At 37.8% G+C, this 23,750-nt stretch overlaps 3 protein-coding genes across 3 annotated transcripts; 2 read left to right on the top strand and 1 right to left on the bottom strand.

Moving 5' to 3' along the window:
* The first annotated feature begins 6,332 nt into the window (after positions 1–6,332).
* LOC128736746 (THO complex subunit 4-like) lies at positions 6,333–7,127 on the top strand. Its single transcript, XM_053831231.1, has one exon. It carries the CDS (start codon positions 6,333–6,335, stop codon positions 7,125–7,127), a length of 795 nt encoding a protein of 264 aa, XP_053687206.1.
* Positions 7,128–11,332: 4,205 nt separating this feature from the next.
* Positions 11,333–12,142, top strand: LOC128736745 (THO complex subunit 4-like). Its single transcript, XM_053831230.1, has one exon. The coding sequence runs from the start codon at positions 11,333–11,335 to the stop codon at positions 12,140–12,142; it is 810 nt and encodes a 269-aa protein (XP_053687205.1).
* Positions 12,143–21,083: 8,941 nt separating this feature from the next.
* Positions 21,084–21,893, bottom strand: LOC128736744 (THO complex subunit 4-like). Its single transcript, XM_053831229.1, has one exon. It carries the CDS (start codon positions 21,891–21,893, stop codon positions 21,084–21,086), a length of 810 nt encoding a protein of 269 aa, XP_053687204.1.
* Between the last annotated feature and the right edge of the window lie 1,857 nt (positions 21,894–23,750).

Below are 23,750 nucleotides of genomic sequence, written 5' to 3'. Positions count from 1 at the left end.
CAACGACTATTTCCTGCTTCCCTCTAGTCGTCGGGACTACCACCGTAATGGCAACGACGTCGCGTTGGATGAATTCTGTAATTGGAGAAAATGTTATTCTCTTATTTAACAGAATGGCAGTCCTAGGCTTGGACTGTGTATTACAATAGATCAACTTACCATTAGCGCCGGATAGACCGAGGATCGTGGTATCGTTGATCCATGGCTCCTGGATCAGAGCAGCACTCAGCTGCTCTTTGGTGAACCTCCGGCATAGGACACTAGACGCGCCCTTGGCATGGTGGAGGTTCACCTGGATGCAGCGAAAGCTGCTCATTTGGAGGCAGGATTGCCGTTTTCAGCTTGATCCAGTACTGGATCGAGCCTTGGCGAACGGGTACCAGCAGCGTTTTCGCTGAGTTGAGCGGCTGGGTCGCTCACACCGGCAGGCTTCGGTTGCCGCAGGCGACAGGCCACAGATGTCCGACCCGCACTTAACGGCGGATTGAGCCTCTGAGGTCTGCTATCGACTGGTGATTGCTGCGTACACAGAAAGAAATTTGATTCCGATGCCATGAATGAAATCATAAAATCATGAAATGTGAGTTCAAGTTAAATCATGACTGAACTGCCATATCAGACAGCACAAAATCATGAATAATAGTTCATGATTTTGCGTTGTGTTGTACTGCAAGAAGCTCGTGATATCATGATTTTTATTCATGGTGTATTTTCATAAATCATGAGCTAAAAACCGGGAATCATGAGTCATTTTGCTCGTTTTGGAGATCAAATTTCTACCCGTGTACGCCTCTTGCGAGGTTTTCGCGGCGCTCGCCTAGTCTTCGCAGGATTGCATTGTTTAGGTGGCTTTCGTTACTACGACGGGAATTAGAAATTCCCGGACTTACGGGAACGGGCTTACGACGCCGATGGTTTTTTTCTGTTCAACATCAAGAATTCATACTTTTTTTATTTGGGCCAATTCTTAGAAGATTTTCCAATCGATTGGTGTAAGAATATTGAAAATCGATCGGGAAACCACTAAGCTATTAGCGTTCAAAACCTGACCACTTTTCGAGAAAGATTTTTACCCTTTACCAACTACCTTCCTGAAAGACATAGTCCTACGTCAAAAATGAAAGTAATTTGCCATCTTTTCAAACTTGTTCTAGGATGGAGCAATACTTCTAAACTAAACTACTTCTTGGTGTCGCTGCGCTGGGGTTCTCGAACAGCGTTAGCAGATTTTCCTGAGGAAAAATTCGTAGTTTTATCGCCCACGAAAGGGTTACGCTTTCGTTTCAAAATCAATAAAAAAGCGAAATCTAATCCACTTTGCTTGGCCCTCCTAGTTCCGCCAACGGTATTATTATTCTTTACAAGCAATATCTGTCAGTAGAAGTGATATGAACCAACTACCACAGTGTTAACTATCAGTTGAATTATTTTCTAAAGATGTGTCGATTCCTATTTCAAATAACCACCAGATGGATTAAATCGTGTTTTTTGTCGTTTCTTTGGAGTCTTTCGGCGTTTTTGGCACGTATTTTTGTCGTCTTTCGTTTTTTTATTAGCTTTTCGCCTAATTGTCTTCACTTTCTCGTCATCTTTTTGATGTGTTTTCGCCGTCTTTTGGCCATATTTTTGTTGTCTATTTACTGTCTTTTCGTTTTCTTACATTGCTCTAGCCCCTAGATTGGTAAAAAGCCGTTGAAATAAGTGACGAAAATGCAAAAACGAAAAAATAACGAACAGACAACAGAATAATGTGACAACAGAAAAAACCACAAAAATACGACAGAGAGATGACAAAAAGATGCGCCAAAAACGCATCGAAAAAACCCGTTTAAATCCACCTATTGGTGAAAGGAACCTTTGTTATATCATTTTATTTGTCATTCGAGTTTAGAAATCGACAAGTCTTCGGAACATAATTCAACTCTTATTAACGTTGTTTCATATATTATCCACAGACAAACAGACGTGACACTCGTGTTAATTCCATCGTCCAATTACAAATTACACCGCGGCGCGCGAGTGTTGCTTCGAGTTTTCAGTATAAAATCATACAAATGTAAAAATCCTACAGCATAAAACCCTGCAAATGCAAGCTACTCCGCAACATGCATAACAGATGGTGCTAGTGTGCAAGCAAAATGTGTAGGACGATGGTTTTTAAAGGATTTTCTTCTATGTGTCATGTCAGTTCGTCAGTGTATTATCAATGCGTATTTAATATATAATTAATAGTGGAAAATGTGTCTTTCTACCATTTTCTTTCGCCATTTTGATAATTTTTCGAAATTTTCTATTATCACTGGGAAGCAATTTAGGCATTCACCTTATGTTTCGAAATCATCATTCAATTCCGTTCTCTGATACTCCGTTGATTTCCACAAAGTAAGTGTTTTCTAGTGAGCATTCTCGCGCTCAGTTGCCAACAGTATGGGACGATTCAAATATGACGTCCACCAAATTTCTGCTTTTTTAGACCCCCTTTCCCCTCTGTCCAATTGTGTCACAAAACTCAACCTCCCCGGGGGGGGGGGGCCCTTTGGACGTCACACAAGCTCAAAATAAAAATGAAAAGCGTTGAAAGTAAAAAGTGGTTTATAAAAATAGCTTAACCTTTTAAGAGTTAATGTATGATTAAAACAATATGTAGAAAACAACAATTAATAAAAAATAATAACTGCGAGCAAGGGCTCTAACAACATTCAATTGCAAATTGTTACAAATCAATGAAGAAATGAAGCTTTGGTTTCAATTGAAGTAGAACGGCTCCGCTTCAAAACAAGCTTCAATCTGCGTCGGCGAAGCAGGTTTCACTACATCGTGACGATAGCTTTTAGAGTTCATTGTACTTTTCTATCCAATATTTAGTAAAAAGCTCGAAACTTTGATTGCAAATGAACTGAAATTGATATGTAAATTGATCCTTCAATGTAACGCGTGGTCTATCTAGTTAACATTGACAAATTGTGCCCGACTGTCAAGCGCCGTCAGCTGGAACAATAAGTTCGAAAATCGAAATAAATCAATGGGTGATGAATGACTTAGAAACATATTTTTGCTGCCTTTTGATGAAAATGCAATTTTTTCGACGGATGTCACATTTGCCTAGACCCCCCCCCCCTTGTCACAACCTGTCACAAAATTGACACCCCCTCCCCCCCATAAACAATGGACGTTATTATTGAAAGATCCCTATAATAATCACTATTTTTGCATTCAAACATTCCAAAATACATATTCAAATAGGTTGTGTTTTTTATCGACTGGATTCAATTGTAACTGTTAATATTCGGCAGGGCAGTCTTCGGAGACATTTATCAAGACTGAAGTTTGATGTTTTCCCGACGTTTAGATACTTTGTTGGTGTCTTTTTCAAGGGGTAATATCAGGAACAGGAGCCCTCACAACTTATTTCACAACTTAACATGCCGAAATCGAAGTATGATATATGAAAATGGTACAAGTGTACCCGGTTGATCAATTGAGGGTTAAAAAAGCACTACTGTGTAAAGTCGTCAAAGAATGCAATTTCGTAATTTTTTCAGATTTGAGTTAAGTGTTGCGTTTTGTATTTGAACTGTAACTGTTAATATTCGTCAACATAAAACTTCAGTCTTGATAAATTTTTCCGAAGGAATTGACATCGATAATTTAGCGCAAATTAAATTCTCTCTGGCCGTCTTGTTAAACTTCACGATATCAATTTTATGATCTATTATATTAATGTTATTTTTCCAATACGAGAAAAATAACAGTAATCTAATAGTCAACTTCATACCTCTTACGAAAAAACAGATTTCCGGAGACTATTTAAGGGCCAAATTTGATTTGATGGCCAAATGATTCAGTTTACTGAAACTAGAAAAAATCACAATTAAAATGCCACCAGTTCCATTCCATCGTTTAGAAACTGTTAAAGTTGTGCGCTATGGATTAACTAGTATTTTTCGACTGAGATATAACAACAGCTAATAAAAGTACACATTCGTAGAAGCCCTGATGAAGCTCCAAATCCGGATCGAAACGTTGGCATAAAAAGGAAAATATAACGTCTACTATAATTTGCGAGCAAAATGTGTAGGACGATGGTTTTTAAAGGATTTTCTTCTATGTGTCATGTCAGTTTGTCAGTGTATTATCAATGCGTATTTAATATACTATGCACATGCATTTAATATACCGAATAGCTTAGTGGAAAATGTGCCTTTCTAATGAAAGCAATAAAAAATTGTATGCAAATTTATCGATCAGTTATTGAGATTTGAAGAGGAACGCTACTCTGGAAAGTTTGAAAACAAATCGATTTTAAAAAAAGCCCACCATTTTGATAAATTTCCGACTTTTCTATTATCACTAAGGAGCAATTTAGGTATTCACCTTATGTTTCGAAATCATCATTCAAATCCGTTCTACGATACTCCGTTGATTTCCACAAAGTAAGTGTTTTCTAGTGAGCATTCACGCGTTCTGTTGCCAACAGTACCGTGTGCCCCCGTTCGTTTGACCGGTTTTAATCTGAACACTTTTTAATTTGAACCCCGTTGGTTTGCACGACGGCAAATTAAAAATGGTTCAAATGTCATTGTCAACATGACATCATTTGCTTATGCACACAATGCACATAAACACGATTTGTTTAAAATTAAAAAAGAAGAAAACTTATCCAATTTAATTCTACTATGCATATTTTATTCACGACAGATACGTATTTCGCCAACGACTTGCAGGCTTCCTCAGTGTCTGTTTTCGAGTTCTTCTTTTTTAATTTTAGGTTTCATATTCTACTAAGACGCTCCAAACACTTCAGGCGATTTGTTTGTACTGAACATCTGTTTCACATTCCGTTTTCCCAACGATTATGATAGAAATCCGATCGGAGAATGAAATATTCGCTGCTTGCAACTGCCAACTAAATCAAACCATCAAAACAATAACAAAGAGCAGGGCGGCCAGTTCAAATTTTTTTGTGTTCAATTGCAAATCAATCCATAGGAATTGACTGTAAATGAATTCTGAAGTGTAAGTTAAAAGTTAGATGTCTAGGATTTGTCCTTTATATGAGCACTAGCTGACCCGACAAACTTCGTATTGCCACAAATTAGACTGTGTTATTCATAAATCGTGAATCTCGGATGATCTTCATTACAATCTCGAGTTTAGCAAGTTTCTGAGGAGTACATGGGTGGTTTAATATATAAATTTTCCTCACAGTAAAGTAGAAAACAACTCCCCCCATTGCTTAGCCTGATAAAATAAAGCGGATAGCATTAGAATATTCGCTATGATTACAAACCATTTCGCCGAATACCATTTTGCGGAACACCAATTCTCGGTTGACCATAACGCGGAATATAGAGTTTCGCAGAATATCATTTCGCGAAAAACATTACGCGGGATCTACCATTTCACGGAAAATCTTTTCGTAGAAAGTACCATTTCGCAGGGGTGACCAAACTTTCTGTTTTACCTCCACGTTTGTGGTTGTAACTAATTTAGCTTATAACCTTTCAAATAGATTGAAAAGCGCGTTGGTAGCTTCCTTAAAAAAAATTAAAATTTTTGGAAAAAAAAGTGTCTCACTGTAGACGTCTCTCCCCTACTGGTGTTCAATATTTGAAACTAACTAAAACGAGTTGAATATCATAGAGAGTAAAGTTTTCGCATTACCAATTTCAACAAATTTTACTGACCTTGGTATCTTCAAAAAATTCTACAAGCTTTTGTTTTTACTCGATTTACTTCAAAATTTGGCAAATATATATTCAATGATAGTAAATTTAAGAAAAAATATAAAAACAATAAAAATCGAAAATAGATTTTGCCATTTTTGTCTGGCCCGGCCCCTCTGTGCGATGATGTGTCAAATTGCTGAGGTACTTGGTACCGGAACAAGCCGACCAAGAAATGGCTTGTTCTATACAGAGGTACGAGCAGCAGAGAAAGAAAAAACCATCGACGTCGTAAGCGTGAGTACAGGTAAGTGAGTTGAAATAATGAAATAGGTAAAACGGGACAGCAAACGGAGGAGATAAGACCGATAGAACGGTAGGCAGGTAATTTAGTTTAGGTAACTATCGGTAGGTTTAGGTAATATAGGTAACGATTTTAAAAATCCTAGCAACTATATATATGTCCGTCTCTGCCTATATGGCCACAAAGCTCGACAAGGCTAATCGTTCAACTTAGTTTTTTTTCTGGTCGATAGAACTGCGAAAAGTTTTAATTGTTTGCTAATTCAGTATTATTTGATTATTACAAGTGGTTTGCTCGTATTGTTGGTGAAATAGTTTTGAGTTATCGTGGCTTATAGGAAAATAACAAAGCCGAGTATCAAAATGACAGACAAAATCGAAATGAATCTGGAAGATATAACCAAATCGCAGCAGCCACAGCGTGGCGGTAATCGTGGAGGAGTCTCTCATTCCGGCGAAAGAGGTAGCGGACCAAGAACAAGGCGTACTCATAATGGATCATCTGGTGGTGGACAACCACATTCGAATCGTGGTCCCTCAGCTGGTGGCGGCGGTGTCCTAATGGGACGCAACCGAGGCGGAATTCAACGTTCGAAAAACACACGAGGCGATATAAACAGCGCTTGGAAGCATGCCAGCGCTCTGAAGCATGACTTGCGAGCTCGTCTTTTGGCGGCAGCCGATCTTGGAATAGGAGGACCTGTCGGACAGGGCAACACCAAGCTGATGGTATCAAACCTGGACTTCGGCGTATCAGAGTCTAACATAAACGAACTGTTTGCAGGTTGTGGACCATTAAAAAGCGCATCAATGCATTATGATCGATCGGGTAGATCACTGGGCACAGCAGACGTTGTGTTCGAACGTCGGGTTGACGCAATAAAAGCAATGAAACAGTACAATGGAGTTCCGTTGGATGGACGGCCGATGAGCATACAACTAGCGACCTCGGATATCCCATCATCTCGCGTGCCTCGGCTGGGTGGCGGAAGTGCTCCTACTCGTTCACCACGCAGAAACGTTAGCAGTGGACCGTCAAGAGGAGGCAACCGAACGAATCATCGAGGTGAAGTTCCCCGCCAGCAGCAAAGGAAAAAAACAATAACAGCGGAGGAGTTAGATGCTGAACTAGATGCGTACTTTAAAGAGTGTGTGTGAAAGTGTGAAAAAGCACCAACATAGAACGCACTCATTAGAATCTTCTTAACCACTCTTAAGATCATGACGTGCACAATTTTTGTTTGTGTAAATAAATTAAAAAGGCACCGCCACATTAAGTAAAAACTGTTGATCTCTTACCTACATGTAAAAAATAAAACTATAAATATTTTTAATGATTTTCTTTTTTTTATTGCGGTTTGGAAACACATCCAAGAAATAGAGTATTTTTTCCATACCAGTCCACCATAGCGTACAACTATCGAATGATTGGGATTTTGGCCGTTCAGTCATTAAATTATAGTAGACGTTACATTTTCCTTTTTACGCCAACGTTTCGATCCGGATTTGGAGCTTCATCAGGGCTTCTACGAATGTGTACTTTTATTAGCTGTTGTTATATCTCAGTCGAAAAATACTAGTTAATCCATAGCGTACAACGTTAACAGTTTCTAAACGATGGAATGGAACTGGTGGCATTTTAATTGTGTTTTTTCTAGTTTCCGTAAACTGAATCATTTGGCCATCAAATCAAATTTGGCCCTCAAATAGTCTCCGGAAATCTGTTTTTTCGTAAGGGCATGAAGTTGACTATTAGATTACTGTTATTTTTCTCGTATTGGAACAGTAATATAATAGATCATAAAATTGATATCGTGAAGTTTCCCCTTATAACAAGACGGCCAGAGAGAATTTAATTTACGCTAAATCATCGATTTCAATTCCTTCGGAAAAATTTATCAAGATTGAAGTTTGATGTTGACGAAGACTGTCCTGCCGAATATTAACAGTTACAGTTCAAATACAAAACGCAACGCTTAACTTTAATTTTAAAATCTGAAAAAAATTACGAAACTGCATTATTTGACGACTTTACAGAGTAATGCTTTTTTAACCCTCAATTGATCAACCGGGTACACTTGTACCCTTTTCATATATCATACTGACATATGACATCCGTCGAAAAAATTGCATTTTCATCAAAAGGCAGCAAAAATATGTTTCTAAGTCATTCATCACCCATTGATTTATTTCGATTTTCGAACTTATTGTTCCAGTTGACGGCGCTTGACAGTCGGGCACAATTTGTCAATGTTAACTAGATAGACCACGCGTTACATTGAAGGATCAATTTACATATCAATTTCAGTTCATTTGCAATCAAAGTTTCTAGCTTTTTACTAAATATTGGATAGAAAAGTACAATGAACTCTAAAAGCTATCGTCACGATGTAAAGAAACCTGCTTCGCCAACGCAGATTGAAGCTTGTTTTGAAGCGGAGCCGTTCTACTTCAATTGAAACCAAAGCTTCATTTCTTCATTGATTTGTAACAATTTGCAATTGAATGTTGTTAGAGCCCTTGCTCGCAGTTATAATTTTTTATTAATTGTTGTTTTCTACATATTTTTTTAATCATACATTAACTCTTAAAAGGTTAAGCTATTTTTATAAACCACTTTTTACTTTCAACGCTTTTCATTTTTATTTTGAGCTTGTGTGACGTCCAAAGGGGGGGGGAGGGTCGGAGGTTGAGTTTTGTGACACAATCGGACAGAGGGGAAAGGGGGTCTAAAAAAGCAGAAATTTGGTGGACGTCATATTTGAATCGTCCCATACTGTTGGCAACTGAGCGCGAGAATGCTCACTAGAAAACACTTACTTTGTGGAAATCAACGGAGTATCGGAGAACGGATTTGAATGATGATTTCGAAACATAAGGTGAATATCTAAATTGCTTCCCAGTGATAATAGAAAATTCGAAAAATTATCAAAATGACGAAAGAAAATGGTAGAAAGACACATTTTCCACTATTAATTATATATTAAATACGCATTGATAATACACTGACGAACTGACATGACACATAGAAGAAAATCCTTTAAAAACCATCGTCCTACACATTTTGCTTGCACACTAGCACCATCTGTTATGCATGTTGCGGAGTAGCTTGCATTTGCAGGGTTTTATGCTGTAGGATTTTTACATTTGTATGATTTTATACTGAAAACTCGAAGCAACACTCGCGCGCCGCGGTGTGGTCATGTTGCGAAACATGCTTTCATGGAAAATGAGTGGTTTGTGATTGGACGATGGAATTAACACGAGTGTCACGTCTGTTTGTCTGTGGATAATATATGAAACAACGTTAATAAGAGTTGAATTATGTTCCGAAGACTTGTCGATTTCTAAACTCGAATGACAAATAAAATGATATAACAAAGGTTCCTTTCATCAATAGGTGGATTTAAACGGGTTTTTTCGATGCGTTTTTGGCGCATCTTTTTGTCATCTCTCTGTCGTATTTTTGTGGTTTTTTCTGTTGTCACATTTCTGTTGCCTGTTCGTTATTTTTCCGTTTTTGCAGTTTCGTCACTTATTTCAACGGCTTTTTACCAATCTAGGGGCTAGAGCAATGTAAGAAAACGAAAAGACAGTAAATAGACAACAAAAATATGGCCAAAAGACGGCGGAAACACATCAAAATGATGACGAGAAAGTGAAGACAATTAGGCGAAAAGCTAATAAAAAAACGAAAGACGACAAAAATACGAGCCAAAAACGCCGAAAGACGCCAAAGAAACGACAAAAAACACGATTTAATCCATCTGGTGGTTATTTGAAATAGGAATCGACACATCTTTAGAAAATAATTCAACTGTTAGTACACACTGTGGTAGTTGGTTCATATAACTTCTACTGACAGATATTGATTGTAAAGAATAATAATACCGTTGGCGGAACTAGGAGGGCCAAGCAAAGTGGATTAGATTTCGCTTTTTTATTGATTTTGAAACGAAAGCGTAACCCTTTCGTGGGCGATAAAACTACGAATTTTTCCTCAGGAAAATCTGCTAACGCTGTTCGAGAACCCCAGCGCAGCGACACCAAGAAGTAGTTTAGTTTAGAAGTATTGCTCCATCCTAGAACAAGTTTGAAAAGATGGCAAATTACTTTCATTTTTGACGTAGGACTACGTCTTTCAGGAAGGTAGTTGGTAAAGGGTAAAAATCTTTCTCGAAAAGTGGTCAGGTTTTGAACGCTAATAGCTTAGTGGTTTCCCGATCGATTTTCAATATTCTTACACCAATCGATTGGAAAATCTTCTAAGAATTGGCCCAAATAAAAAAAGTATGAATTCTTGATGTTGAACAGAAAAAAAACCATCGGCGTCGTAAGCCCGTTTCCGTAAGTCCGGGAATTTCTAATTCCCGTCGTAGTAACGAAAGCCACTCTAATTTTCATCATTTCTTAAGTGGATTTAATGAATACCCCAAAAGTTCTTGTGCTGATTTGACTCAAACATATTTACCTTTCGATCCGTTCACTTTGAATTCATTAAAAAGCGATTAGAAAAGGATTTTATTGAAATTACGCGACTGACTTTATTTCTAAAATTCGTCGTACCGTTTTGAAAATCCGTCCATCAAAATTTTTCATCGTCCGAACTATAAATCACAATAATGTTGACGAAGCTAGCGCGCATGTATTTGTGTAGGACGGCATGACAAATGTTATTCTGCAAAATTTCTGCTGGCCATGCAAGTTTTCCCGGCTGCAAAATAACGACATTGCGTTGCGTGACTTGTTTTCATTTTATGAATGACGGAAATTGAACCGATTGGTCGACATTTTCTTCTTCGTCGCATGAAAAAAAAGTAAGAAATTTGGCTGCTAAGAATTCTTTAATGAAAAAAACATTTAAATAGAACTCAGCTCACTTTGATTGATCACGTATGATAGTCAACAAACTAAAATATTAGGGAATAACTAATTTTGCATTGTGTATCATAAAAATCGCTGATATTTTTAATAATTTGTGTTGGATAGGACGGGAACAGGTAATTACGACCACGCAGCAACATACCCTAGGTAAAACGAGACAGCAAACGTATGAGATAAGACCGATAGAACGGTAGGCAGGTAATTTAGTTTAGGTAACTATAGGTAGGTTTAGGTAATATAGGTAACGATTTTAAAAATCCTGGCAACTATATATATGTCCGTCTCTGCCTATACGGCCACAAAGCTCGACAAGGCTAATCGTTCAACTTAGTTTTTTTCTGCTCGATAGAACTGCGAAAAGTTTTAATTGTTTGCTAATTCAGTATTATTTGATTATTACAAGTGGTTTGCTCGTATTGTTGGTGAAATAGTTTTGAGTTATCGTGGCTTATAGGAAAAAAACAAAACCGAGTATCAAAATGACAGACAAAATCGAAATGAGTTTGGAAGATATCATCAAATCGCAGCAGCCACAGCGTGGCGGTAATCGTGGAGGAGTCTCTCATTCCGGCGAAAGAGGTAGCGGACCAAGAACAAGGCGTACTCATAATGGATCATCTGGTGGTGGACAACCACATTCGAATCGTGGTCCCTCAGCTAGTGGCGGCGGTGTCCTAAAGGGACGCAGCCGAGGCGGAATTCAACGTTCGAAAAACTCACGAGGCGATGTAAACAGCGCTTGGAAGCATGCCAGCGCTCTGAAGCATGACTTGCGAGATCGTCTTTTGGCGGCAGCCGAACTTAGGAATAGGAACTTAGGAATAGGAGGACCTGTCGGCCAGGGCAACACCAAGCTGATGGTATCAAACCTGGACTTCGGCGTATCAGAGTCTGACATAAACGAACTGTTTGCAGGTTGTGGACCATTGAAAAGCGCAACAATGCATTATGATCGATCGGGTAGATCACTGGGCACAGCAGACGTTGTGTTCGAACGTCGGGTTGACGCAATAAAAGCAATGAAACAGTACAATGGAGTTCCGTTGGATGGACGGCCGATGAGCATACAACTAGCGACCTCGGATATCCCATCATCTCACGTGCCTCGGCTGGGTGGCGGAAGTGCTCCAACTCGTTCACCACGCAGAAACGTTAGCAGTGGACCGTCAAGAGGAGGCAACCGAACGAATCATCGAGGTGAAGTTCCCCGCCAGCAGCAAAGGAAAAAAACAATAACAGCGGAGGAGTTAGATGCTGAACTAGATGCGTACTTTAAAGAGTGTGTGTGAAAAAGCACCAACATAGAACGCGATCATTAGAATCTTCTTAACCACTCTTAAGATCATGACGTGCACAATTTTTGTTTGTGTAAATAAATTAAAAAGGCACCGCCACATTAAGTAAAAACTGTTGATCTCTTACCTACATGTAAAAAATAAAACTATAAATATTTTTAATGATTTTCTTTCTTTTATTGCGGTTTGGAAACACATCCAAGAAATAGAGTATTTTTTCCATACCAGTCCACCATAGTATACAACTATCGAATGATTGGGATTTTGGCCGTTCAGTCATTAAATTATAGTAGACGTTATATTTTCCTTTTTACGCCAACGTTTCGATCCGGATTTGGAGCTTCATCAGGGCTTCTACGAATGTGTACTTTTATTAGCTGTTGTTATATCTCAGTCGAAAAATACTAGTTAATCCATAGCGCACAACTTTAACAGTTTCTAAACGATGGAATGGAACTGGTGGCATTTTAATTGTGATTTTTTATAGTTTCAGTAAACTGAATCATTTGGCCATCAAATCAAATTTGGCCCTTAAATAGTCTCCGGAAATCTGTTTTTTCGTAAGAGGTATGAAGTTGACTATTAGATTACTGTTATTTGGAAAAATAACTGTACTATTATATTACTAAAATCATAAAATTGATATCGTGAAGTTTCCCCATATAACAAGACGGCCAGAGAGAATTTAATTTGCGCTAAATTATCGATTTCAATTCCTTCGGAAAAATTTATCAAGACTGAAGTTTTATGTTGACGAATATTAACAGTTACAGTTCAAATACAAAACGCAACACTTAACTTTAATTCCAAAATCTGCAAAAAATACGAAATTGCATTCTTTGACGACTTTACAGAGTAGTGCTTTTTTAACCCTCAATTGATCAACCGGGTACACTTGTACCATTTTCATATATCATACTTCGATTTCGGCATGTTAAGTTGTGAAATAAGTAGTGAGGGCTCCTGTTCCTGATATTACCCCTTGAAAAAGACACCAACAAAGTATCGAAACGTCGAGAAAACACCAAAATTCAGTCTTGAATGGAATTCCCTGTGGAATATTTTTCTTCTTCTTCTTCAGCAGCTTAGAGCCGGGGTGGCTCGTGCTGTTTTAAGTACTCGTCTCCATTCAACTCGGTCTTGGGTCACTCGTCGCCAATTTCCTAGTCGTCTCAGAAGTCGCAAATTACGACATTCCTGCAAGATCTGTCGGTTAGTAAAATTAGTTAGTCCGGTTAGTCCGTAGTTGCGCCAGCCCCCATGAAACCCGCCTGATAATTCCCTACGAAACCTTGTGCTATCGGTGACAACCGGCATACCAGGATCAACAGGAGTACATTGTAAGCGGCGTTTACCAACGTAATACCACGATAGTTGCAGCATTCTAGCCGATCACCCTTTTTGTAGATGGGACAAACCACTCCTTCCATCCATTCCTCTGGTAGCTTTTCCTCCTCCCAAATCCTCGAAATAACCCAGTGTAGAGCCTTTGCTACCGTTTCTCCGCCATACAAATACAAATACAAAAGATAACACCATACTTTCTTCAACAATAGTGTAGATAATAATAACCTCTACAATCGCCTTTTACGCTACTTTTTCGAATTCTGTTTAGTTGAGGCGCTGTAGTGAATTGAGCATCTACTGAGCAAAAAACGAGAATGAACCCTGCTCCTGGCCACGTTCTTCTCATCTGTTGCTCTCTGGAATCTGGCACTCTTCATCAAACAAGCCATCATCGTGGACCCGCCGCCACCTCGCATCCAAAGTATCTTCACTCATTTGTTGTTCAATTCTCTCATCAAGCTTGTGGGCATATTCTGTGGCCACGCCCTAAGCCGATAGTCGCGGGATGTTTAGTCTTCTGGAACTTGTTACGCATGACAGCCAAGTGCGAATCTTACATACCACTAGGTAATGATCAGAGTCGATATTGGGCCCTCTGAAGGACCTGACATCTATGGCGCCAGAAAAGTGTCGGCCATCAATCAAGACATGGTCGATTTGGGAACACGTTTCACCATTCGGGTGTCTCCTCCAGGTGTGCTTTCGAATATTTCGGCGTGCAAAGTATAAGTATACCTCTGGCTGCAGTGAAGTTTATCAACCTTAGGCCGTTATCGATGGTCGTCGAGTGAAGGCTCTCTTTTCCAATGATTTATTAATTTATTAATTTATGATGGCTGGCAGTGCTTTTGAAATAAGAATTGTGTTTGTATTTGAAATTTCATGAAATTTTTACAATTTCACAGTAAAAAACCTGATTTAATCCACCCAGTGGTGAAAGGAACCTTTGTTATACGGTCTTACTTGCATTTTGAGATAGAAATTTTCATCAATGTTTATGAACCTTCGGTTACTCACGTTGTTGTATTTTGTACACCATATGTAGGTTTTTGAATGCCATATTGTTATAAAGTTACAAATCGTATATTACGTATGTACTAACGTATATTCTTCAGTAAACTTGTTATGAGCAAAATGTCATAATTATTCAATGCATTAATAATTTAAATTGTTGGGAAAATAGATCAGTATAAACCGCCATCACAGAAACGAAGCAATCAGCATGTGAGGTGTACCGTAATTGGCCCCAACTGGAATTTTCTTTCGTTTCTTCATATGGAAAAATGGTGTCTGTTTACAGCAAAACTACCAGCAAATGTAAAATGTTTAAAATGTATGTCTGTTGGTAATCGAGTAATTCGGGGTTAAAATCAGGGTATTTTTTATAATCAAAGTTCTACAGTTCGTAAACAAGCAAACATAATGGTATACTATGTACAGCAAAGTTGTGTACTTTTATTATTTATACAACTTTGTAATACATGAAAAAGTCATACAAAAATTACAAAAAGAGCTAAAATAGAAAAAGTGATTTTACAAATTCATATACAATAAATAAGATCTCTTCTTTGAAGAGATAGAAGGTTACTCTCTTCAGCAAAATTTCTTGTAATAATATGCTCTAAAACTTTGCAGAACACATCAATGTGGTATATTGAAACTGAAGGAAAATAATTTTTTTATTTCACTTTTAGGGGGATTAATCAAAATTCGAATTCTACCAGACGATCGAGCTTTCAATTTTAAGAAACTCTATTTTTTTGAAACGATGGTTCTACAATTGATGAAGGGACGGTAGGGGAAAGAAATGGAAAATTTTTTGGTGAAGGAGGAGGGGGAAGAGCGGAAAGGAAAAGGGGGGGGGGGGTATTGGTAGCTATGCTTGACAAGTAGTCATTTTGACTCCTACCTTTTGTCCAATGCTGGAAGGTGCATGAGTCGAATCAAACTGTAATCTTACAACCGGATTCGAACTCACAACACCCTCCAGGGCTCTTCCCCCTCCTCCTTCACCAAAAAATTTTCCATTTCTTTCCCCTACCGTCCCTTCATCAATTGTAGAACCATCGTTTCAACAAAATATTAATATATGTATGACCTCATTCCAAGGTCAAGACTAAAAACTTAGAGATTAGTCTATTAAGAAACTCTTCCAAAGGTTTGATAAACTTAAAATCAAGTTTTCCGATGAAATCGGTTATTTGGTTCCGGAGAAAATCGGGTCACGTAGTTTTCACATTTTTGCTTATAACTTTTAAACTAAAAGTCAGACCACGAAACCATTTAATAGTGATATACAAGGTAATAATACCTTTCAAATAAAAGTTATAGCAGACGAACCGGTTCTGCCATCTCGGAGAAATAGGCGATTGAAAATTGAAGCGCACACACATACACACATACACACACAGACATTGTTCATTCGTCGAACCTGATCGATTGGTATATGTGACACGGCCCTCCGGGCCTCGGATCAACTTCGTGTTTTTCGACCAATTCCTAAACCTTTGTTATATTGTGTAACAAAGGAAAAAAAATGAAAAAATTACAGAAATATTAATGAACATTTCTTTCAGTGTTTCAAATATGGCGCCGCAGATTTTTTCACCAATAGATTATGAAATCGATTGTGAGAATTATACATTTTTCGATTTTTATTGTAAAATAAAAATCTTAGTTTTTATAGTCAATACATACTGTCTTTTGCATCAGTAATTCGACAGCAAGCTACTGCCGAAAATATACAATCATATTGTTGTCCCCAAAAAGCAAAACCCTGGCTATAAGTGTCTTTAAGATTTGACCCTTTTTTATCGACAGATTTCGAAGTCGGTTATTAGAGCACAGGACTACTACGGGGCTAGTACAACGATCCCACTGACTCTAGCAGCACCGTTCAGCCGAGATTCGAACATACGACGACTGGCTTGATAGACTTTTATCGTACCTGAAAACTAACTACTGCTGCACCAAAAATCAACTCGCACTACATTCAAATAGTTATTAGAGCATTAAGAAACATTGTGAATTTGCAAATGGACACTGATATACTACAGTACTCGCATGCTCGCTAAAAGTTTAGAATATATAATCTTTGAAGTTATTATTTATTTTACAATAAAAATCGAAAAATCGAAACGTATTCCTGAACTACATATAAGAGCAATTTTAATATGGAACTTTTCAAAAGAAAATTTGACCGCCATCCAGATTTTCTAAAAATCTAAAAAAACTTATTGTTGATACATTTGATTGAACAATTTTTTGATAGAAAAATAAGCGGCGCCATCTTTGGAACACTGAAAAAAATTCTCTTGAAAACTTTTTCGATTTTTATTTATCGGTGATATTCGCATCGCAAAATTTTCAAAAAACAATGGAAATGTGTCCTGCAGTGAGTATAACATCTGTGATTTTTTTTTCAAATTTTTATGATAATTGGTTTCGGAGTAAATTGCGAAAAATGAAATTCACTCCAGCCGCCATTACTGATTCAAGATGGCGTCTAATGATCTGAAAATTTGCCAAAATGCTCCTCAGGTCAAGTACTTTGTTAGAATCATTGCATAATTTAATTAGGTTCGGGGGCTTTTTTTGTAAGGAAAACCGGCTAGACCCTTTAAAATCATAAGAAATGCATAATCAGAAAAGTGTTGCAAGTAACCCCGTTTACTGGGTAACTTGCAACACCCCTATTTTCGGTTCATTCTACAGATTCATTTAGCTGATATTTTTTTTCATAATCATAAATCAAAAGTACTGACCACTATACAAGTTTTGGCTATTTATACTTGGACCTAAGCGGTACACTTCGAAAGTAATACCAAGTCAAAGTTCAAAAGTGTTACAAGTATCCCTGGATGACGGTACTGAATAGCTTAGTGGAAAATGTGTCTTTCTAATGAAAGCAATACAAAATTGTATGCAAAGTTATTGATCAGTTATTGAGATTTGAGGAGGAACGCTACTCTGGAAAGTTTAAAAAATAAATAGATTTTAAAAAAAGCCCGCCATTTTGATAATTTTCCGAATTTTTTATTATTTCAATTATATTAATTCGAAATCATCATTCAAATCCGTTCTCCGATCCTCCATTGATTTGCACAAAGTAAGTGTTTTCTAGTGAGCATTCACGCGCTCAGTTGCCAACAGTTTAACGGGTGGCAACTAAAATTTTGGAATTGTTTTCTCAAGCTGTCAAAAAAAAACAAAGATACATGAAGAAGATCTGATTTACCGAAATTAAAGATACATAATCCATTGTTGGAAAAAAATTAGTGTACATTTGAAAACGGTCCGTAATCGGCCATTCGGCGAAGCTTTCGTTTGACGTTCGAACAGAAGCGTCGTACGGCCGTCATGTCAACTTTGCGAATGCATCTCTTGATTCTATCAATCAAACTGTTTGCAATTCGTGACTCTCCAGTTATTTTTGTACACCAAGGAACTCAAAATCCCGAAGAAATCTTCGATTGGGTGCACTGAGACAAATTTTTCGGGTCGTGGTTTATGGGTAAAAATGGGATCGAATGGGTATTCAGGAACGATTGTGTTTTTTGGCGTAATGCGATGATGCTCTGTGCGGCCAAAACACGTATTGTCCATCTGCATGATGTTTTTGTAGAAACGGGATCAAAATTTTCTTCAAACATTCGTCTGGTGCATCCTAATTGATAGCCAAACGAGAGGGCTTGTTGTTGAAGAAACGAGAAAGAGAACCAGGTCCTTCTGCGTCCATAATTTTGGCTGGTCTTCCACTACCTTGCTTGCGAATAGCTGTTGGGCATCTTAGGATATGGTAAACAGTCGAAGCCGCAACATATTTGCTTTTTAAATGTTAAACCGTATACTTTTTGCCGAAATTTCTGTTGCAGTTCGAAGAAGTGTACAACGCGCACCCGAAATGCTTCTTGTTTCGACGCCATTTGTAGCAAAACTGGGCAAGCATAAACAAAACAAAAATATTAACAAAAAGAGGAGAAAGAGAGCTAGCACATACATACTCTCATTTCTCTCTAACTTCGTTTGTTGTTGAGCATAAGGGCTGCGAAAAAATTCCAAAATTTTAGTTGCCACCCGTTAATAATCACTATTTTTGCATTCAAAAATTCCATAATACGTATTCAAATAGGTTGTATTTTTTTTCGACTGGATTCAATTGTAACTGTTAATATTCGGCAGGGCAGTCTTCGAAGACATTTATCAAGACTGAAGTTTGATGTTTTCCCGACGTTTCGATACTTTGTTGGTGTCTTTTTCAAGGGATAATATTAGGAACAAGAGCCATACAAAAAGAACATGCCGAAATCGAAGTATGATATATGAAAAGGGTATAGGTCTACCAGGTTGATCAATTGAGGGTTAAAAAAGCATTACTCTGTAAAGTCGTCAAATAATGCAATTTCGTAATTTTCTTCAGATTTTAAAATTAAAGTTAAGCGTTGCGTTTTGTATTTGAACTGTAACTGTTCATATTCGGCAGGACAGTCTACGTCAACATCAAACTTTAATCTTGATAAATTTTTCCGAAGGAATTGAAATCGATGATTTAGCGCAAATTAAATTCTCTCTGGCCGTCTTGTTATAAGGGGAAACTTCACGATGTCAATTTTATGATCTAATATATTACTGTTATTTTTCCAATACGAGAAAAATAACAGTATTATAATAGTCCACTTTATGCCCTTACGAAAAAACAGATTTCCAGAGACTATTTGAGGGCCAAATTTGATTTGATGGCCAAATGATTCAGTTAACTGAAACTAGAAAAAACACAGTTCCATTCTATCGTTTAGAAACTGTTCACGTTGTGCGCTATAGATTAACTAATATTTTTCAACTGAGATATAACAACAGCTAATAAAAGTACACATTCGTCAAATGTCACTGAATGTCAAAACCGGATCAAAACGTTGCACAGTGGTCCAAACAGCGAAATACGTGATCGTTTGATATAGCGCCGAAACGTGAAGTTTTTCGCATATATTGTCTTTAGGAACATTTCTTGGTATAACAAGCCCCTTCTTGTGAGAGAAATTTCTGGGTGATTAATTCCCTTAAAAGTGAGACACGAAATTTATTTTCTCGTACATTCGAGATACAGGTTTGGTACTTTCAGCAAAGTTGTAGTAAATATCAATGCAAAAAACTTTGTCAAAGACACCATACTTGTATCTCTTCATTTGATTTTAAAGGTTTTTTGTTGTACTTTTAAGTACGAGTTGTTTGATCTGCCACCATTTGCCACCTTGGGAAATATTTAAGCTCAAAGTAGTACTATTTTTCACCAAAAATGCTCAAAATCTCCGAAACTGCAGAAAATCACTTATAGTAATGTTCTACAAAAACGTTAATTTTAGCAAAATAAACAACTTTCTAGAACACTATGAACACGTAAAAGTTGACCAGAATAAATTAGGGTTTAAAAACTGTTTTGAAGGGTCTGTTCATGAATAATGCTTCATAGATAATTTCCATGAAGAGATACTATATGCGAAAAACTTCACGTTTAACCTTCCTAATGCATTAGAAAAAAGTTACATATTATGCATTAAGGGTCGAAAACGACCCAAGTTTTGAAATTGCTCTCATTCATCCATTTTCAATCCGAATTTCGTTTTCTTTACCTCGTTTGAAAGATATGGCCAAAAACTAACACCCAAGGTATCAGGTATCAGCATCTTTGGGTCATGTGGAAGATTTGTGGAACACCCAAGGTATGTTGGGGAATATTTGTTGACTGATGGCCACTTCTGCGTCAGTTCCGGAACACCCACTACCAGGTCCCGGGGGATATCTTTATATTTTGAGATAATTCATTTTGCGGCGCATCAAATCACATTGGCTTGATAAAATAAGATTAATGGAAGTGCAATGGGAACATTTTGGACACAAGCGGCCATTTCCTCATTGGTTCTGGAACATCCGGTACCCGGTTTTTGAGGACAGTTTTAAATTTTAGGATGATTTATCTTGCGACACATCAAATTACATCAGCTTGATAACGTAAGACTATTGAAAGTATAATAAAGACATTTTGAAGGCAAATGGCTACATCTCGTTTCAGTTTACTGAAACTAGAAAAAATCACAATTTTTTAAATTTTAAAATGCCACCAGTTCCATTCCATCGTTTAGAAACTGTTAAAGTTGTGCGCTATGGATTAACTAGTATTTTTCGACTGAGATATAACAACAGCTAATAAAAGTACACATTCGTAGAAGCCCTGATGAAGCTCCAAATCCGGATCGAAACGTTGGCGTAAAAAGGAAAATGTAACGTCTACTATAATTTAATGACTGAACGGCCAAAATCCCAATCATTCGATAGTTGTACGATATGGTGGACTGGTATGGAAAAAATACTCTATTTCTTGGATGTGTTTCCAAACCGCAATAAAAAAAAGAAAATCATTAAAAATATTTATAGTTTTATTTTTTACATGTAGGTAATAGATCAACAGTTTTTACTTAATGTGGCGGTGCCTTTTTAATTTATTTACACAAACAAAAATTGTGCACGTCATGATCTTAAGAGTGGTTAAGAAGATTCTAATGATCGCGTTCTATGTTGGTGCTTTTTCACACTTTCACACACACTCTTTAAAGTACGCATCTAGTTCAGCATCTAACTCCTCCGCTGTTATTGTTTTTTTCCTTTGCTGCTGGCGGGGAACTCCACCTCGATGGTTCGTTCGGTTGGCTCCTCTTGACGGTCCACTGCTAACGTTTCTGCGTGGTGAACGAGTAGGAGCACTTCCGCCACCCAGCCGAGGTACGCGAGATGATGGGCTATCCGAGGTCGCTAGTTGTATGCTCATCGGCCGTCCATCCAACGGGACTCCATTGTACTGTTTCATTGCTTTTATTGCGTCAACCCGACGTTCGAACACAACGTCTGCTGTGCCCAGTGATCTACCCGATCGATCATAATGCATTGTTGCGCTTTTTAAAGGTCCACAATCTGCAAACAGTTCGTTTATGTCAGACTCTGATACGCTGAAGTCCAGGTTTGATACCATCAGCTTGGTGTTGCCCTGTCCGACAGGTCCTCCTATTCCTAAGTTCCTATTCCTAAGTTCGGCTGCCGCCAAAAGACGATCTCGCAAGTCATGCTTCAGAGCGCTGGCATGCTTCCAAGCGCTGTTCACATCGCCTCGTGTGTTTTTCGAACGTTGAATTCCGCCTCGGTTGCGTCCCCTTAGGACACCGCCGCCACCAGCTGAGGGACCACGATTCGAATGTGGTTGTCCGCCACCAGATGATCCATTATGAGTACGCCTTGTTCTTGGTCCGCTACCTCTTTCGCCGGAATGAGAGACTCCTCCACGATTACCGCCAGGCTGTGGCTGCTGCGATTTGTTGATATCTTCCAAACTCATTTCGATTTTGTCTGTCATTTTGATACTCGGCTTTGTTTTTTCCTATAAGCCACGATAACTCAAAACTATTTCACCAACAATACGAGCAAACCACTTGTAATAATCAAATAATACTGAATTAGCAAACAATTAAAACTTTTCGCAGTTCTATCGAGAAGAAAAAAACTAAGTTGAACGATTAGCCTTGTCGAGCTTTCTGGCCGTATAGGCAGAGACGGACATATATATAGTTGCTAGGATTTTTAAAATCGTTACCTATATTACCTAAACCTACCCATAGTTACCTAAACTAAATTACCTGCCTACCGTTCTATCGGTCTTATCTCATCCGTTTGCTGTCTCGTTTTACCTAGGGTATGTTGCTGCTTCGTCGTAATTACCTACTCCCATCCTATCCAACACAAGTTATTAAAAATATCAGCGATTTTTATGATACACAATGCAAAATTAGTTATTTCCTAATATTTTAGTTTGTTGGCTATCATACGCGATCAATCAAAGTGAGCTGACTTCTATTTAAATGCTTTTGACGTAGGACTACGTCTTTATTTACTATACTGGGACTGGGTAGCACTTTGTGAAAACGAAAATAGAAGTGTAACGTTTGAATGAAAGATTTCAAATGCTAATAACAACTGAACTACTGAACGAAACTGAACAATTTATATGTCGTTGGATAGATAAAATGACCAGCAATTTTTTAAGGGTGTAAGATTGCATTTTTAAGGGGGGCGTATGAGGGGGGCTCCTATACAAATGAAACACAAATTTCCTCAAAACTCAACAACTAATTGAGCAAATGGAACCAAATTTGGCATGCGGGGGTTTCAGAAGGCAGGATTTATTTTCTACGGTGTACTGAGACCTCTTCTCCTTCTGCGAGAGGGGGCTCCCATACCAATGAAATATAAATTTCCTCATAACTCTAGAACTAATCAAACAAATGAAACCAAATTTGGCGTGTGGGGTTTTTTGGAGGCATGAATATATTTATTTCATGATACTTTGAGGCCCCTCACCCCTGTGGTAGGAGGATAATTCATTACCAATTCAACCTTTATGATGCACACAAGTGATTTTTAAGTGAAATTTCTATTTCTCAAAGGTTGCAGGCATTGTAATTGTGAATCCCCGTCCACGTATTTTCAAAGCCAAGAATTCAAGAATTAAATCTGAATATTTCGATCTTCTCTTTTAAACATTCACTTAAACAATGACACTCACAGATTCTTATAAACATACATATGCCAGAAATGCAGTTTACATTAGTCTTTGATCTGATGATCTGATATAGTCCTACATCACCCTTTCGTACAACCCTTAAGGCTGTATACCTTGTAGTTTTTTCATTAAAGAATTGCTAGCAGCCAAATTTCTTACTTTTTTTCATGCGACGAAGAAAAATATATCGACCAATCGTTTCAATTTCCATCATTCATAAAATGAAAACAACTCATGCAACGCATTGTCGTTATTTGGAAGCCGGGAAAAATTGCATGACCAGCAGACATTTTGCAGAATAACATTTGTCATGCCGTTCTACATAAATACATGCGCGCTAGCTTCGTAAACATTATTGTGATTTATAGTTCGGACGATGAAAAATTTTGATGGACGGATTTTAAAACGGTACGACGAATTTTAGAAATAAAGTCAGTCGCGTAATTTCAATAAAATCCTTTTCTAATCGCTTTTTAGTAAATTCAAAGTGAACGGATCGGAAGGTAAATGTGTTTGAGTCAAATCAGCACAAGAACTTTTGGGGTATTCATTAAATCCACCTAAGAAATGATAAAATTAGAGTGGCTTTCCTTACTACGACGGGAATTAGAAATTCCCGAGCTTACGGGAACGGGCTTACGACGCCGATGGTTT

Source organism: Sabethes cyaneus, chromosome 2, assembly GCF_943734655.1.
Source record: "Sabethes cyaneus chromosome 2, idSabCyanKW18_F2, whole genome shotgun sequence".
Classification (NCBI taxonomy): Eukaryota; Metazoa; Arthropoda; class Insecta; order Diptera; family Culicidae; genus Sabethes; species Sabethes cyaneus.
Note: the sequence above shows the minus strand (reverse complement) of the source record. Positions and strands in the feature narration are given on the sequence as shown.

Coding starts and splice junctions, on each gene's coding strand:
- LOC128736746 (XM_053831231.1), top strand. CDS start 6,333: ATGACAGACAAAATCGAAATGAATCTGGAAGATATAACCAAATCGCAG.
- LOC128736745 (XM_053831230.1), top strand. CDS start 11,333: ATGACAGACAAAATCGAAATGAGTTTGGAAGATATCATCAAATCGCAG.
- LOC128736744 (XM_053831229.1), bottom strand. CDS start 21,893: ATGACAGACAAAATCGAAATGAGTTTGGAAGATATCAACAAATCGCAG.